This window comes from Myxine glutinosa, chromosome 7 (genome assembly GCF_964187855.1).
Source record: "Myxine glutinosa chromosome 7, kmMyxGlut1.1, whole genome shotgun sequence".
Lineage (NCBI taxonomy): Eukaryota > Metazoa > Chordata > Myxini > Myxiniformes > Myxinidae > Myxine > Myxine glutinosa.
The window spans coordinates 179363750-179381160 of record NC_136267.1 but is presented as its reverse complement, the minus strand read 5'-3'; the positions used below and the strand labels follow the sequence as shown (position 1 = coordinate 179381160).

The following is a 17411-nucleotide window of genomic DNA, read 5'->3' as shown; positions in this document are numbered from 1 at the left end:
TTTTTCACTAGCAAAGGTACTCAGCATTGCAGGGTCTCGTCACTGATGGTAATATAATTGAGGGGGGAGTAGAGGGAAGGGAGGAGGATAGGGGGATGGACAATAAAAGAGAGGAAGATGAGGTAGGGGGAGAGAGGAGGAAGAGGTAGGGGGGAGAGGGAGATGAGGTAAGAGGGAGGAGGAGGAGGAGGAGGTAGAGAGAGGGACAGGTTGAGGTGGAGGTGGAGAGGAGGAGGGGGTTGTTCTGGACTTGCATTTGGGAGGGGGGTGGGGGGGGGTTGTTCTGGACTTGCATTTGGGAGGGGGGTCGAGGGGAATGGTCACGTCTGCCGGCATTAGTACAGGATTGAACAAAATGTTATGTTGAACAACACGTTCAAACGGGTCATACTAAACACCGCCCGGACACTGCTCGTAGGGGTCTTTGGGAGGTGGAGGGATGAGTGGCTTCGGGAGGAGGTAAGCTGGAGTGGAGTGGGAAGGCAGTTGCCATAGAATGAGGGTTTGGCAAACTTAACAGGCACAAAATAAAGGATAAATGTAATTATACATGTGACTGTCTCCGGGCGTCTCTGACATTGCGTTCAAACGGGAAAATAATATACCGTCGTTTTCAACAGCATGTACCATTTTAAAAGAGATTATAACATGGGCTTCCATTAAGGGATGTGACTGGAACTGCCGCCATGCCACCATGATGTGTACCCACCATGAAATTGGGCCTGTCGAGGTGAAGGTTACATTTGCAACTTTTGTCAGATTTAATTTCTTGATTGATTTCTCTCCAGGCAATGCTCTCACTTTGGTTTTCCGGTCATATTTTCGTCCCATTCTGGTTAGCTTTCCATCTATGGTCACATGAAAAAGTAAGTACACCCCATGTAAAGTTTTGACTTTTTCAACATATTTCGACATACAGCTATTTGATCTTCATCTATCTATAATTCCAGTAATCTCTGTGTGTCTGTCTGTGTGTCTGTGTGTCTGTGTGTCTGTGTGTCTGTGTGTTTGTCTGTGACCGCTGTTTCTCGACAACCACGGGTCCGATATACTTGAAACTTGCCAGGTATATTGCTGGGGACCCGAGGATGTGCCTTTTCAAGGTTTGTAATTAATCGGACAAGTACCTACCGAGCTATGTCCAAAAAACGCTTCAACCAATCAGAGAGCAGCGAGCTATCACGTGTGCCGAACCGTTAATGCAATGCAAGCGTTAATGCGTTAATGCAAGGCTTTTCTTTTTTTCCCTCTTCTCTTTCTACTTTTCCTTGCGATTAAATTGCAAACAGCCAAAATACGTTGGCGCTAATTGAATAATTGGCCATTAACACTAAAATAATCGTAACTGCGATATGCCAACTTCCGGACAGTGCAGCCTTCCATGTTGTTGTTGTTTGCAGCAGCTGTTTGCAGCAAGGCAAGGCTTTTCTTTTTTTCCCTCTTCTCTTTCTACTTTTCCTTGCGATTAAATTGCAAAAAGCCAAAATACGTTGGCGATAATTGAATAAATGGGCATTAATAGATAGATAGATAGATATGCGATATGCGAACTTCCGGACAGTGTGCGCGTTACGAGCTGACCGCCATTACGGTACGTAATTCGATTTCTTATGCGCATTATTTCTCCCAATTCAGTCAGAGCGAAGGGCGGAAGCGAAGAGCGTTGTTATTTTTTGTTTACGGGCGTACGGGCGGGGTAGAGCGTACGGGTAGCGTTTTTTTTTTTTTTTGGCAAGGAACGGGCACCCACGTACGGGCAATGCCCTAGTTTCAACAATATTGATAGATAAAGGTGATATAATATAACAAATATCATGAAACATTTACATTTTGTAGTCCATTCTAAAATTCAAATAAACATAAATGCAAATTTCGCATGTGGAAAAAGTAAGTACACCCTTGGCTCTAATAGGTGGTATTGCCCCCTTGGGCAGAAACAACCTCAAGTAGGCGTTTCTTATAACTGTCTACCAGTCTCTGACATTGACTGGGAGAAATTTTTGCCCACTCCTCCTTGCAGAATTCTTTCAGCTGTGCACCTCAAGTAGGCGTTTCTTATAACTGTCTACCAGTCTCTGACATTGACTGGGAGAAATTTTTGCCCACTCCTCCATGCAGAATTCTTTCAGCTGTGCGATGTTTGAGGGGTTTCTTGCATGCACAGCTCGTTTCAAATCCCCCCACAACATCTCGATGGGATTTAGATCCGGGCTTTGACTTGGCCATCTTTGACTTTGACTTCATCTCTCTGACAGATGGCCTCACATTATCCTCAAGCACCCTCTGGTACAATGAAGAATTCATAGTGGATTCTATGATGGTGAGCTGCTCAGGCCCTGATGCAGCAAAGCTGCCCCAAACCATATTTCCACCACCATGCTTTACAGTTGGTATCAGGTTCTTGTGGTCAAATTCTGTCTCTGGTTTTCAACAAACATATCTTCTGGTACTGTGACCAAATAGCTCTACCTTTGACTCATCTGTCCAGAGCACATTGTTCCAGAAGTGCTGGTCTTTGCCTAGGTGTTCATTGGCAATCTTTAGTCTTGCCCTGATGTTCTTTCTGGACAGCAAAGGTTTCCTCCTGGCACACCTCCCATGCAGATCAAATTTGTGCAGCCTTTTTATAATGGTAGACTCGTGCACTTTGACATCAACAGTGGCAAGAGCTACCTGTAGGTCCCGTGATTACATTCTGGGGTTCTTAGAGACTTCTTTCAGCATCTTGCGGTCTGCTCTCAGGCTGAACTTGCTGGGGCGGCCTGGCCTGGACAAGTTGGCAGTTGTTTAGAATCTTCTCCACTTGTAGATGATCTTCCGGACAGTCGAATGATTGATTTTAAATTGTTTGGAGATCTTTTTAAATCCCTTCCCAGACTCGTAGGCATTTCCAACCTTCTTTCTGAAGGCCTCAGAGAGCTCTTTTGATATAGGCATTGTGATGCCGCACACTTCAACAACAAAGAGCAAACCAAACGAAATGTCTGAGGTTTAAATAAGACAGGTGCCTCCAAGATCCTCTCTAACGATGTTCTAATCATTTGCACCTGAGCTGGTACACCTGATTCTAATTTTAGGTATTTGAAGTAGTGATAAATGTAGGGGTGTACTTACTTTTTCCACATGCGAAATTTGCATTTATGTTTATTTAAATTATACAATGGACTACAAAATGTAAATGTTTCATGATATTTGTTATATTATATCACCTTTATCTATCAATATTGTTGAAATGAAGATCAAATAGCTGTATGTTGAAATATGTTGAAAAGGTCAAAACTTTACATGGGGTGTACTTACTTTTTCACGTGACTGTATTTGTTTTACCTTTGAATGCATGTACATTTAACCAAGATGATGGAACACACATTACATTTATCACCTTAATATTGTCTTGGATGTCAATTTGTAATTTATTTTCAAAGAACGACAATCGATAAACTCAAAGTTGAGTAACAGTCATTACAAATATTTAAGCAAAACGACAAAGCAAATGGAAAGGTAATAAAATGGTGAAACATGTTCCATTACCAAGCAAATTGTGGAACCCTCGCCAAACGGCTTAATTGATAAAAATTGATAATTTTAGAATTTTGACCTTGATTTGACCTTTGACCTTTTGACCTCAAAACGGTGGTTTTTCAATTCAGTGATGCACTATGCAATTGCTCTTTCATTTTCTGGTTAATCGGATGTAAATTGGTGATTTTTAGACAAACATTTATGATTTAAGAAATTTGACCATGAGTTGACCTTTGACCTGTTGACTTCAAAAACAGTTGGTTTCCCAATTCACTGAGGCACTATGCAAATGCTGTTTAATTTTCAAGTCAATCGGATTAAAAATTGTGATTTTTAGGAATTCAACGTCAAGATGACTTATTTTGACCTTTTACCTCAAAATCAATAGGCTTCTTCCTTATCACCAACCCCACCATTTGGTGGTTTCATGAAGGTCGGTTTAAAATTGCAACCTGTAAGCGATAGACAGACAGACAGACAAAAGAAAGACGTCATGCAGAACATGACACTTGACATCCCCCCCCCCCCCCCCCTCCAACCCTGCTCCCTTCCCTCCTCCCCTCTCCCCCACCCCCTCCCCCCAAACAAAAAGAATGTTAACATGGATACATCAAATTGTCCATTTCTCTAAGATTTAAATTGATGCTCTGAATCAAAGCTCGGTTCAATCGGATGGAAATTTATTGTTTTAATTAATTTTAGTTTAATTTTCATTAAACGGTCGGGGTGACGAAGTAACAGGCAGTCAGGGGTGATGAAGTAACAGGCAGTCAGGGGTGACCAAGTGACGGGCGGTCAGGGGTGACCAAGTGACGGGCGGTCAGGGGTGACAAAGTGACGGGCGGTCAGGGGTTACCGAGTGACGGGCGGTCAGGGGTGACCGAGTGACGGGCGGTCAGGGGTGACCGAGTGACGGGCGGTCAGGGGTGACCGAGTGACGGGCGGTCAGGGGTGACCGAGTGACAGGCGGTCAGGGGTGACCGAGTGACGGGCGGTCAGGGGTGACAAAGTGACGGGCGGTCAGGGGTGACCGAGTGACGGGTGGTCAGGGGTGACCGAGTGACGGGCAGTCAGGGGTGACAGGCGGTCAGTGACAGGCGGTTTCCAGGTTTTCTGATTTATTCACCCCTCGTATCCTTAATGTAAGATCTACCCCAGTTTGTGTTCATCATAAGCAAACCCCTGTGTGCGACAGATATTGTGATTCAGATATTGTATGTGAATAATGCTACTGGATGTTAATTGTACAATGATGTTTAATGTTTAAGGTGGTGGATGTGGAGGTGTTTTATATGCGTGTTTGGCCGTGATAGTACCGCTAGATGTTCCCGAAGTGGTGTTTGAGAGCAGAGTACGAGTTGAGCCTGGTCTGGTTTTTGATAATAAACTGGCTCTGTGTAAAAACATTTGCATTGCACATTAACTGCATGGATCTTCACATTGAAAACGTACCCCGAGTACTAATGTAACTTCAGGATGCCTCACACAATCCAATTAAGAGGAGACTTGACACTATTTGATGAGGACAAATGCGAAGCTGATAAACAAACCATATCATGATAGCTTCCACTCTGTGATGTCTTAAACAGAAATGAACCTGTTTAAGTTGAGCAATACTAGTTTGACAAATGCTTCACACATTTTGTTTCCTTTTGCACATGCTGGGTTCACAGCTCCCTGTTCTCTGATTCAACAAAAGCACATGCTCTGTTTCCTGCCCATCCACACTGGGATTTCAACCTGAATCCCAGCATTATGCAGGAAATTCTGACACTAATAGCAAGACAGCCAATCCAAGAGGGTTCCTTGTATTATATTAAGATTAGTGACGAACCCTTCTTGATGGAGGGGTTAATTTCTCCTGAATTAGAGGGTTTGATTCACCCTGAATTGTGGAGGGGTCGATTCACCCTGAATTGTGGAGGGGTCGATTCACCCTGAATTGTGGAGGGGTCGATTCACCCTGAATTGTGGAGGGGTCGATTCACCCTGAATTGTGGAGGGGTCGATTCGCCTTGAATTGCGGAGGAGTCGATTCGCCTTGAATTGCGGAGGGGTCGATTCGCCTTGAATTGCGGAGGGTTTGATTCGCCCTGAATTGCGCAGGGGTCGATTAGCCCTGAATTGCACAGGGGTCGATTCGCCTTGAATTACGTAGGGGTCGATTCTCCCAGTATTGCGCAGGGGTCGATTCGCCCAGTATTGTGCAGGGGTCGATTCGCCCAGTATTGCGCAGGGGTCGATTCGCCCAGGGTTGCGCAGGGGTCGATTCGCCCAGGGTTGCGCAGGGGTCGATTCGCCCAGGGTTGCGCAGGGGTCGATTCGCCCAGGGTTGTGCAAGGGTAGATTCGCCCATGGTTGTGCAGGGGTCGATTCACCCAGGGTTGCGCAGGGGTCGATTTGCCCAATGTTGCGCAGGGGTCGATTCGCCAAGGGTTGCGCAGGGGTCGATTCACCCAGGGTTGCGTAGGGGTCGATTCGCCCAGTGTTGCGCAGGGGTCGATTCGCCCAGTGTTTCGCAGGGGTCGATTCCCCCAGTGTTGCGCAGGGGTCGATTTGCCCATGGTTGTACAGGATTCGTTTCGCCCAATATTGCGCAGGGGTCAATTTGCCCAGGGTAGCGCAGGGGTCGATTTGCCCAAGGTCATGCAGGGGTCGATTTGCCCAAGGTCACGCAGGGGTCGATTTGCCCAGGGTCGCGCAGGGGTCGATTTGCCCAGGGTTGCGCAGGGGTCGAGTTGTGCAGGGTTAGATTCGCCCAGGGTTGCGCAGGGGTCGATTCCCCCAGTATTTCGCAGGGGTCGATTCCCCCAGTGTTTCGCAGGGGTCGTTTCGCCCAAAGTTGCGCAGGGGTCGATTTGCCCAATGTTGCGCAGGGGTCAATTTGCCCATGGTTGCGCAGGGATAGATTCGCCCAGGGTTGCGCAGGGGTCGGTTGGCCCAGGGTTGTGCAGGGGTCGGTTGGCCCAGGGTTGCGCAGGGGTCGGTTGGCCCAGGGTTGCGCAGGGGTCAGTTCGCCCAGGGTTGCGCAAGGGTCGGTTCGCCCACAAGTGTCGTATTTTAGTATGACTTGTAATGGCCCCTCCCACGGCGCAGCCCTTTGCCATAAATATTTATGTTGAGAGAATTGGGGTCCTCATGACCCTGAACCCCTGGAACTGATTTTTTTTTTTTGGAACCACCTTAAAACCTTGTGGTGAACACCCCGGTTACAACAAGCAGTTTTGAACTCATTCCGTCCAACAGTCACCTCTCAAATGATGAGGCAATATGATGTAACTTTGTCTTGCTAATCGTATTTTTATCCCATTTTTGCAGTGGAAAGTGAGGTGAAAGAACTGAGGAATATCACATTAGCCATCATTTGCTCCATTCTCTTCTTGCTGGTGGCTGTGGCATTGGGAGTCTACGCTGTGCACAGCTGCCCACAGCGCACCCACCTTGGAGATGTTGAGAAGGTGGCAGCCAATAGGCTCATGGCTGGAAACATGGGTGAAAGCACATTTGATGTAAGTCAATAGAATATGCCTCGTGAGTTGTCTCTTTTTAATTCAGGCCCCCTTTGGCTTTGCTTAGTTTTGTTGGAGGTGACGCTTGTTGTTTTAAATTACAAATTTCTTACATTTGGACTGACAGAGTTACTACAATGACTCCATTCAAAGTAAATTGAAGCCTTTGACGTTATTCTTCGTTAAATAGATGTAAGAGCAGTGGATGGGCTTCCGCCATGTTATTCACGTATGCTCCATTTAGAATCCCAATGATTCCTCAAAACAACAGTCTGCTGATTGGAATACAAGTCAAAAATCATCTTAACTGAACCCTCTTTAGACTAATATTCGACTTATAAAAGCCTAAACTGTTGGCATGATGCCTTTATAATCCACTAATGTGCAAGGGTTTTTGCTATACTGTACTTGAGTCCTTTTCCTTCCAACTTGGAAAGCCATGGGCCTTTGGAAGGCGATGATAGATTTGAGAGCTTTGACTGCAATGGAGCTTGATTTTATGCGATAGCTCAATCAAGGACTGATACACACAGGTTTTTGACTCATGCAAAATGACATTAGGGACCGAGTCGAGTCTGCCTTCCGGATATCGGAGCAGATGAATCTGTTTTGCCAACGTCATACACTTCAGTGCTTCGTAGCTCTTTAAAGACCACCAAGGGGCAAACACCTTCTCAAGGACATGATCATAAGAGCCAAGAGGAGCAGAAATGTAATATGACCGGCTTGATTGGCAGTTTAAGGGGACTAAGTCTAACAAGAATAACTGTCATGGAAACAGATTAAGGGAACATGTTAACTCACAAAGGCCTTTGCTGCAATAGATTGAACCGTCATTGGATAACCAATTCCTCGTCAACTGGCATGGTCGATATTGATGTTTTCACAGATTAAAAGAGAGAACTGTGCCAGAAGGACAACACACAATCATTGACTAAGGAAAAGAGCCTCAAACATGGAGTTTTCGACACTAGGGGAATGGTTGATGACACAGAAATGAGAAGTTGTTATGGAGACCCAACAATCAGAATCCAAAACTAAATTGTTTGCCCCCCACTTTGCACTCACCTGATTAAATTTTCCATGAGCATAAATGTTTCCATACTTCCGATTCCGATATCCAATTCCTCTGCAACTTCAAGTGTACTAATCTGGCAATTATTCCCAAATTGCTTAACACATTTTATGTTTTGAATGACAGCAGCTGGTTTCTTTTGAGAATACCATTATGATCGAGGGTACCGTCATGAATTCCATGGTCGAAGTGACTTTCCAGAAGGAATTGTCCACCATTTTCCCAAGTCCCAATTGTTCAAAATACCTTTTCCTTGTGATCAAATCACAAGTACTAGCAACTAATATCTCTCATGTAAATAATTGCTCACCTCCTGCTCCAGAACTGTGAATGATACTTGGGCATTGAAAACTAATCAATTTCCATCAACACCTCCTGGGCAACCATCCATCTACCAGAAAATAATGAATGTAATTTCCCACATTATGCATGTAATTTCCCACATTATGCATGTAATTTCCCACATTATGCATGTAATTTCCCACATTATGCATGTAATTTCCCACATTATGCATGTAATTTCCCACATTATGCATGTAATTTCCCACATTATGCATGTAATTTCCCACATTATGCATGTAATTTCCCACATTATGCATGTAATTTCCCACATTATGCATGTAATTTCCCACATTATGCATGTAATTTCCCACATTATGCATGTAATTTCCCACATTATGCATGTAATTTCCCACATTATGCATGTAATTTCCCACATTATGCATGTAATTTCCCACATTATGCATGTAATTTCCCACGTTATGCATGTAATTTCCCACGTTATGCATGTAATTTCCCACGTTATGCATGTAATTTCCCACATTATGCATGTAATTTCCCACATTATGCATGTAATTTCTCACATTATGCATGTAATTTCCCACATTATGCATGTAATTTCCCACATTATGCATGTAATTTCCCACATTATGCATGTAATTTCCCACATTATGCATGTAATTTCCCACATTATGCATGTAATTTCCCACATTATGCATGTAATTTCCCACATTATGCATGTAATTTCCCACATTATGCATGTAATTTCCCACGTTATGCATGTAATTTCCCACATTATGCATGTAATTTCCCACATTATGCATGTAATTTCCCACATTATGCATGTAATTTCCCACATTATGCATGTAATTTCCCACATTATGCATGTAATTTCCCACATTATGCATGTAATTTCCCACATTATGCATGTAATTTCCCACATTATGCATGTAATTTCCCACATTATGCATGTAATTTCCCACGTTATGCATGTAATTTCCCACATTATGCATGTAATTTCCCACATTATGCATGTAATTTCCCACGTTATGCATGTAATTTCCCACATTATGCATGTAATTTCCCACATTATGCATGTAATTTCCCACATTATGCATGTAATTTCCCACATTATGCATGTAATTTCCCACGTTATGCATGTAATTTCCCACATTATGCATGTAATTTCCAATTACGTTTTTGAATGAGATCTCGTCAAAAGATAATCCAGACAGGACAAAAGTATGCCATCATCCGATTGGGTGAATAAACGAAATTGTTCTGCTTATAAAATTGATAAACCAAACATCGAGCCCCCCACATCCCATAATTGTAACAATAAAACTCGCCGACCGATTCACAGCCTTTTCGAAGTCACTGCACCATTTATATACAACTATGCATTTCAGTTGGTTTTAGGTTGTTCTTCGACCCAACTCATTGGTATAATGGATAAAATGTCTGCTCTGAGTCTGGGAGGTCGGTGGTTTGAATCCCGGCCGAGTCATCCCAAAAACTAAAACATTGTTTATAAAAACCCTTCTTTTTTTTTTCTCTCTTTTTTTTTTTTGTATACAAGATCGAGGCTCGTGTAAGAGCTAACATCAATCAAAAAAAAAACGGACACACAAACCATACAATAAAGGGAGCGAGAGACAAGATGGGGAGAGAGAGGGAAGCACACAAGTACAACAGCAGAGAAAAGGGACATCGGAAGATCTGAGGGAGGGACAGGGCTTTGGGGGAGGAAGCATGGGAAGGCAGGGGGAGGGAGGGGTGGGGGGGGGGGAGGTATAAAACACATGGACACTGCTGGAACTTCCATGAAAGAAGTTGGTATTTCCAAAAAAGTGGATCTGGGGTGAATTAATGGGGGTAGACAAGATCAAGGTTTTGGATGGGGGAGAGATGGTGGTGAACAGCTGTTTTAAAGACCTGGAGGGAGGAGTGGGATTGAAGAGAGTGAGGAGTTTGTTCCAGAGGCGGCAGAAAAGAGGAATAAAGGAGTAAAGGTGAGCAGAGAGTCTTGCTTGACGTTCAGCATTTAAAAGGATAAGAGCATGGACAATTCCCATTGGTTGGCATCCATGGGCAGGAGGACATTCCTCCTTCGGAAATGCCCGTTGACTGCGGTAAGAAAAGTGGTAATGATGTGGTATCGCTTGGAGTCAGAATACCCCATGAAGTGACAAAACACTTCCGCCAATTTCAATGGCTGTGTTTCTCATCTAACGTGTGTGTGTGTGTGTGTGTGTGTGTGTGTGTGTGTGTGTGTGTGTGTGTGTGTGTGTGTGTGTGTGTGTGTGTGTGTGTGTGTGTGTGTGTGTGTCAGTCAGCTCCACAATGAGCCTTGGTTCCTTTAAAAAAGAATTAAATAAACAAGAAGATGTCATGCATGCAAAATCCACCCCTCCCCCCCAAAAAAGGTTTCCATGGCTACATCAAATTGTCCATTTAATGAAGATTAAAATTGACGATTTTAATCAAGGCTCAGAGATTAATCAGATTAAAATTGATTTTTTTCAGATGAAAATTGATATTACACGTTTGATCTTGAGTTCACCTTTGACCTTTTGACCTCATAAATCGTTGGTTTCCCAATTCAGTGATGCAATATGCAAATGCTGTTGAAGGTTCAAGTTAATAGGATGAAAATTGATGATTTTATAAGTTTGACCTCAAGAAGACATTTCACCTTCGACCTCAAAATCAATGGGCTTCTTCCTTATGACCAACTCTACTATCTGGTGAAGTTTCATGAAGATTGGTTTAAAATTGTGACCTGTAGGTGATTGACAGACAGACTAATACTGTGGTAAGAAAGGTGGTAATGATGTGGTAGCACTGGTACTCAGGCACCTGAGCGAATGGTTGGCATCGATTTTGAAAACCCACGGAATCTTGTTTCTCACAGTCTGAGAGTCCTTTAGGTGCTTTTTGCAAACTCCAAGCGGGCTTTCATGTGTCTTTCACTGAGAGGCTTCCGTCTGGCCACTCTGCCATGAAGCCCAGATCGGTGGAGTGTTGCAGTGATGGTTGTCCTTCTGGAAGTTTCTCCCATCTCCACACAGGATCTCTGGAGCTCAGCCAGAGTGACCATCGGGTTCTTGGTCACCTCTTTTACCAAGGCCCTTCTCCCCCGATTGCTCAGTTTGGCCGGGCGGCCAGCTCTAGGAAGAGTCCTGGTTGTTCCAAACTTCTTCCATTTAAGAATTATGGAGGCCACTGTGCTCTTGGGAACCTTCAATGCAGCAGAATTTTTTTGTAGGCTTCCCCAGATCTGTGCCTCAACACAATCCTGTCTGAGCTCTGCGGCAGTTCCTTCGACCTCATGACTTGGTTTTTGCTCTGATATACATTGTCAGCTGTGATTCCATATATAGACAGGTGTGTGCCTTTCCAAATCATGTCCAGTCAATTGAATTTACCACAGGTGGACTCCAATCAAGGTGTAGAAACATCTCAAAGATGATCAAGAGAAATGGGAAGCACCTGAGCTAAATTTCAAGTGTATGAATACTTATGTAAATGTGATATTTCAGTTTTTTATTTTTAATAAATTTGCAAAACTTTCTAAAATCCTGTTTTCTCTTTGTCATTATGGGGTATTGAGTGCAGATTGATGAGGGAAAAAAATGAATTTAAACGATTTCAGCAGAAGGCTGCAACATAACAAAATGTGAAAAAGTGAAGGGGTCTGAATACTTTCTGAATGCACTGTATTTACATGTGTACGTACATTTTCTTTGGCATGCTGCATCTTTGTCGTTGATTGGAGATTGTTACATTTCTCACATCTAAGGAAGGTCTCTTAGATTGTTCAAATACGAGTTGAATGTAGTTTTGAACAAAAGTTTTTCTTTTATCAATCGGTTTTGTTTTTATTTTTTTATAAAGGCTTTATTTTAAAAATAGAATTCGCAATCGACCGAATACAACAACAACATGCATTTTAAGGCCATTTTCCCTGCTGGATCGGGGGTTAGCCTTGTGGTCCCCATGACAATCTTCTCCATTTTGCCCTATTTTCTGCATCTCTCCTTGTTGACCCCCCCTTGCCCGCATTTCTTCTTCCACCATCTTTAGCCAAGTCTTTCTCGGTCTTCCCCGTCCTCTACTTCCTTCTACATTCATTTCCATCACTATTCTCAACCAGTCACTTTCATCCTTCCTCAACACATGACCAAACCATCTCAACCTGTTGCTCTTCACAGCATCAACCACAGGCTCTATTCCCATCATCTTTCGCAATTCATCATTTGTCTTCCTCTCTCTCAACGATACTCCGCATATCCACCGAACCATTCGCATTTCCACCCTTTCCAGCCTTCGTTGCTACTCTACGTTCATTACCCATGTCTCGCTCCCATAAATGACCTAATACTCCACCCTATTAGCAGAAACAAATAATTTATATTTTGCATTAACTTTAGCAGTTGCAGTGGATGTTCTTGCTCTATGGTAATAAATCGTGGCGATGAAGATGAAGTTCCAATGTGTATTTTGTACAGTGAAGGGATAGGTTGTGTTTGGACAGCCGTGTCCATGGCAATGTTTGTGTATGTGATAAATCTGTGGCCTCAAGCGAGTCGAAATGAAATTGGAAATTATCAATTCATTAATTGTGTACTTTTATGTTAAATCCCTCCTAATCTTTGAAGCAGGACCTGTTCGACCATTCATGTACATCAGGCAGTGGTTCGGGACTCCCCTTCCTGGTCCAGCGTACCGTAGCTCGTCAGATCGCCCTGGTGGAGTGTGTGGGTCTGTATTCTGGCGACTTTATCTCCCTTCGATTTTTCACTATTTCTATTATTAATGATCTGTCATTGCTGTTTGGTTCATTATCCCCCCTTTTATCTGCATGTCGCAGGAAAGGGTCGATACGGTGAGGTTTGGCGGGGAAATCTGCAAGGGGAGAATGTGGCCGTAAAGATCTTTTCATCTCGCGATGAGCACTCGTGGGTGCGAGAAACTGAAATTTACAACACGGTGTCTCTCCGGCATGAAAACATCCTGGGTGAGTCTTTTCCGAGCTTTGTTCTCGTAAGCACTGTTTATGGACAGTCTGGCTTGTAAATAAAACATGTTAATTCCACTGTGTAGGTGGGTGTTTTTAAAAATCATCTCTTTATTGGTAAAGCTTCCTGTTTTAAATTCGATCATAGTTATTGAAGGCATTTTATATATAAATATTCACTTTGCAAGAAACGTTGAATTTTCTCTGCAACTGCTTTGATCAGTCGATATGCTTGATATGTTTAAGCATTTGATTTGTGATCTTTTATGTTGTCAAACAATTGCAATTAAAGTTTGATGATTAATGTGTCGAATTCAAATCCGAGTCGGGAGGTTTCAAATCAGTCAGAACGTTTCCCACGGTCTTTTATGAATTTTTCATAAATTATTTTTTAACAATTTAAAAATGGTTACATATTTTAATATAAATTTAAAAATGCAAATTTTCTCATAAACTAAAAGAAAATTATTAGACTTAAAAAGAAAACTATATAATAAAACTTATAGAAAATTCAATGGCATTTTATATTTAAATTACTTACCTTGTGTTTACCTTATTTACTTACATTATTTACATTATTTTTTTTACTTTAATTACTTACCTTATTTACTTTATGTTTGTGTTTTTACCTCTCTATTCTAATTACCTCTCTATCTCTTTGGAGCTTGTCTGTCTGTCTGTGAGCACGATGTCTCAAAACGTTCTCACAGAATGTGCATTTCAAATCCTGCGGCAGTCGACCTGGAGTCGGTATGCGCTCTGTCGAGTTGGCTGATCATAAGGTTTTTGGCAATTGCTTTAAGCGTAATGAGAACGGCACTCGGTAGAGTGCATACCTCCGGCAAGCTGAACAGTTTACGTTTTGTATCCCACTGATGGGCCGGATCTGCATCCGGACCTGAACCAAAATCTATTCGGCTTGTTCTTGTCACATACTCAACTCATCCACGGAGTTTTGTCATCATCTGTCCACAACTTTTTGAGACACCGTTTTTGGCCCTATCTCGCAATGGTGAAGAATCACCTAAAAATTCTCGTATCTGGATCCGGTTTCCGATCTTCACCAAAATCTAATCGATTCGTCCTTGTCACACACAACTTGTCCAAGTTTTGTCTGAATCTGTCCATACCTTTTTGAGATATAGTGCTCACAGGTAAACAAAGACAGACAGACATTCAGTGGCGAAAAGATAACCTCCGTCCACCTTCGGTGGTGGATGTAATAAAGCCAGATGCAAAGTCTTATTGTAATTAGAGTTCATATTGAGTTCTGCTGTTTCTGTCCCCAGGTTTCATTGCGTCTGACATGACATCTCGCAACTCAAGCACACAGCTCTGGCTTGTGACACACTACCACAGCAGTGGCTCCCTTTATGACCACCTGCATATGGCCATGCTCGACACAAGTGCTTGCCTGCGCCTCGTCTTTTCGGCAGCTTCTGGCTTGGCACATCTGCACATGGAGATTGTGGGGACACAGGGCAAGCCTGCCATTGCCCATCGTGATATCAAGAGCAAGAACATTCTAGTGAAGGACAATGGGCAGTGCTGTATTGCTGACCTTGGTAAGTAAAGTACACCCATGGGTACCACACAATATCACGGATTTCTGCATTAAACAAATGTGTGACTCAGATGTCTAATATTGATTTGGAGCTATCAACTGTTTCCCTTCTCGGTTGACATCAGGGGTGTGAAAGGTACCATCATCTATCGGCAGCAAAATCATTGGAGGGCAAATTTTGGATTTGGGCAAAGACTTTTTTTTGTTCCAAGCGCATGCAGCAAACAAAACATACGAGAGATGCCGTGCAGTCGGATGAATACATTACACCCCCCCCCCCCCCCATTTCCCTCCTCCCCCTCCCCCCTGACACATACACACACATTTATGAACCCAAGGAAAGAAAACTGCCAATTTTCCAAGCGGTAAACACCATGGGATTATCCTGCTCTCCAAGTTGGCTGATCATATGGTTTTTGGCAATTGCTTTAAGCGTAATGAGAACGGCACTCGGTAGAGTGCATACCTCCGGCAAGCTGGACAGTTTACGTTTTGTATCCCACTGATAGGCCGGCATGATGAATGCATGATGAATTCATGATGCATTCATTTCATTCACTGCATGATGAATTCATTCATTCGGAACAGTTACAAACCACCGTCTTCGTTTAGACCCAGCCAGGATGGGAATTCTGAAGCATGGCAAGAACGGTGGACCGAAAAGCAGAGGGTGTCACCACCCGGTATATCCCAGAGTATGATTACTTGCTGTAGGCTTAACTCTGTCTGTCATGTGAATACAATGATACACAATGAACCGGATCTGAAGAAAGGATGTAATTCATCCTCACCAATGTCAGGCCACCCAAACAGAAGATCAGCACCTTACTCCGTTTTGGTAAGAATCTGTTTTGGTAAGGGATGCAATTCGTCTTGAATCAGTGTTTATTGGGCTGCAATTATATATGATGCACCATCTCTGCTGGAATTGAGGCAAAGGCCGGGGCCTCACAAAGTGGATTGCGGCTCTCATTAACAAACTGCAAAAGCTTTCTAGTCTGGTCAGTATCTCTGTCTACACCTGCATTGAATCCCCCTCACCCCCACCCCCCCCCCCTTCTCAGAAAATGAATAAATCACCATTAACACTGAAGTTCCTTCATAACACAATCATATTATTGCATGTTCCTATTTAAACACCTGTCATTATGTGGCATTGTGGCATCTACTTTATCACACCATCCAAAATGTGACTTGTGAAGATCATGTTACTTGATGAATAGAAAATCACACATTTTAATAAGTCACGAACGCACTGACAATTACATGAGATGAATGCCAAATTATATCATTTAAAGCAGATTTATCTCCTCATTTTTTAGTCCTATTTCTCCACCTTTGTACATAAAACAGCAAGGCCGCATATTTTAATTCATTAGTTTTTCTCCCTCTGTGACAGGTGTAGTTAATCTATACTCGGTGTACCTGCCCGTCACTTTGCTGAATGGTTTAATCAAAAGACAGCATGATGTACTTCACAAGCTTTTTGCATGGTTATTTATTTATTTATTTATTTATTTATTTATTTTGTATATACAGTTGAGGCTCATGTAAGAGCTAATATATTAAACACAAAAAACATAAACGAACACATAAAACATAAAAGAAAAGGGAGTGGGAGACGAGAGAGGGAGAGAGAGGGAAGCACACAAGCACAATAGGAGTGAACAGGGACATCAGTATATCTGTGGATGGGGGGTGCGGGAGATTGGAGAGGTTCATGGTATAAAACAAATGAACACTACTAGGAACTTCAGGAATGAAGTCGGAGATTGAAAGAGGTGGCTTTGGGGTGGATTAACAGGGGTAGAAAAGATCAAGGTTTTGGATGGGGGAAGATAAGAGATGGTGGTGAACAGCTGTTTTAAAGACCTGGAGGGAGGAGTGGGTTTGAAGGGAGTGGGGGAGTTTGTTCCAGAGGCAGGAGAAAAGGGGAATGAAAGGGTGAAGGTGAGCAGAGAGTCTAGATTTTGGCCGTTTAACCATAAGAGGGTTGCAGGCAGATCTTGTGCGACCTGCAGGAATATTTGGGGGACAGAGTACAGAGAGAGCTGGGGGGGCAAGGCTGGAGAGAAGTTGGTAGAAGACAGAAAGACCACCAACAACTTGCCTGCGGTGAGAGGGTGAAAGGCCCTCAGAATCAGCTTCATCGCAAGGGATTCCAATGATTCTGAAAGCTTTGGTTTCTATAGCGTGAAGCCGAGCTAGGTGTGAGGCAGGAGCACCAGGCCAGAGGGGAGAGCAGTATTCCATCAAGCTGCAGGTAAAAGCTTTGTATGTGGTGAGAAGCTCGGTGGTGTCAAGGAAGGACGTCGCACGACGGAGGATGCCCAGTCAGCAACAGGCTTTGGAGGCCAGCTTAGAAATGTGGTTTTCCCAGGAAAGATAATGGCATTTGAGTCTCAATAAGGATGTAAAATGAAGTGAAACGTATTTTTAAAT

General features: G+C 43.2%; 1 protein-coding gene across 3 annotated transcripts in view; it reads left to right on the top strand.

Annotated features, from left to right (window-relative positions):
- LOC137431871 (activin receptor type-1) overlaps positions 1 to 17411 on the top strand; it is a 139177-nt gene that overhangs the window by 89283 nt on the left and 32483 nt on the right. For 2 of the 3 annotated variants that reach the window (XM_068123665.2, XM_068123666.2), the window contains exons 4-7: positions 6841 to 7031; positions 13047 to 13149; positions 13259 to 13405; positions 14695 to 14970. In XM_068123665.2, coding sequence (XP_067979766.1) covers positions 6841 to 7031; positions 13047 to 13149; positions 13259 to 13405; positions 14695 to 14970 — 717 coding nt within the window. The remainder of the gene's footprint in view (positions 1 to 6840; positions 7032 to 13046; positions 13150 to 13258; positions 13406 to 14694; positions 14971 to 17411) is intronic. The other variant, XM_068123667.2, reaches the window with a different exon arrangement.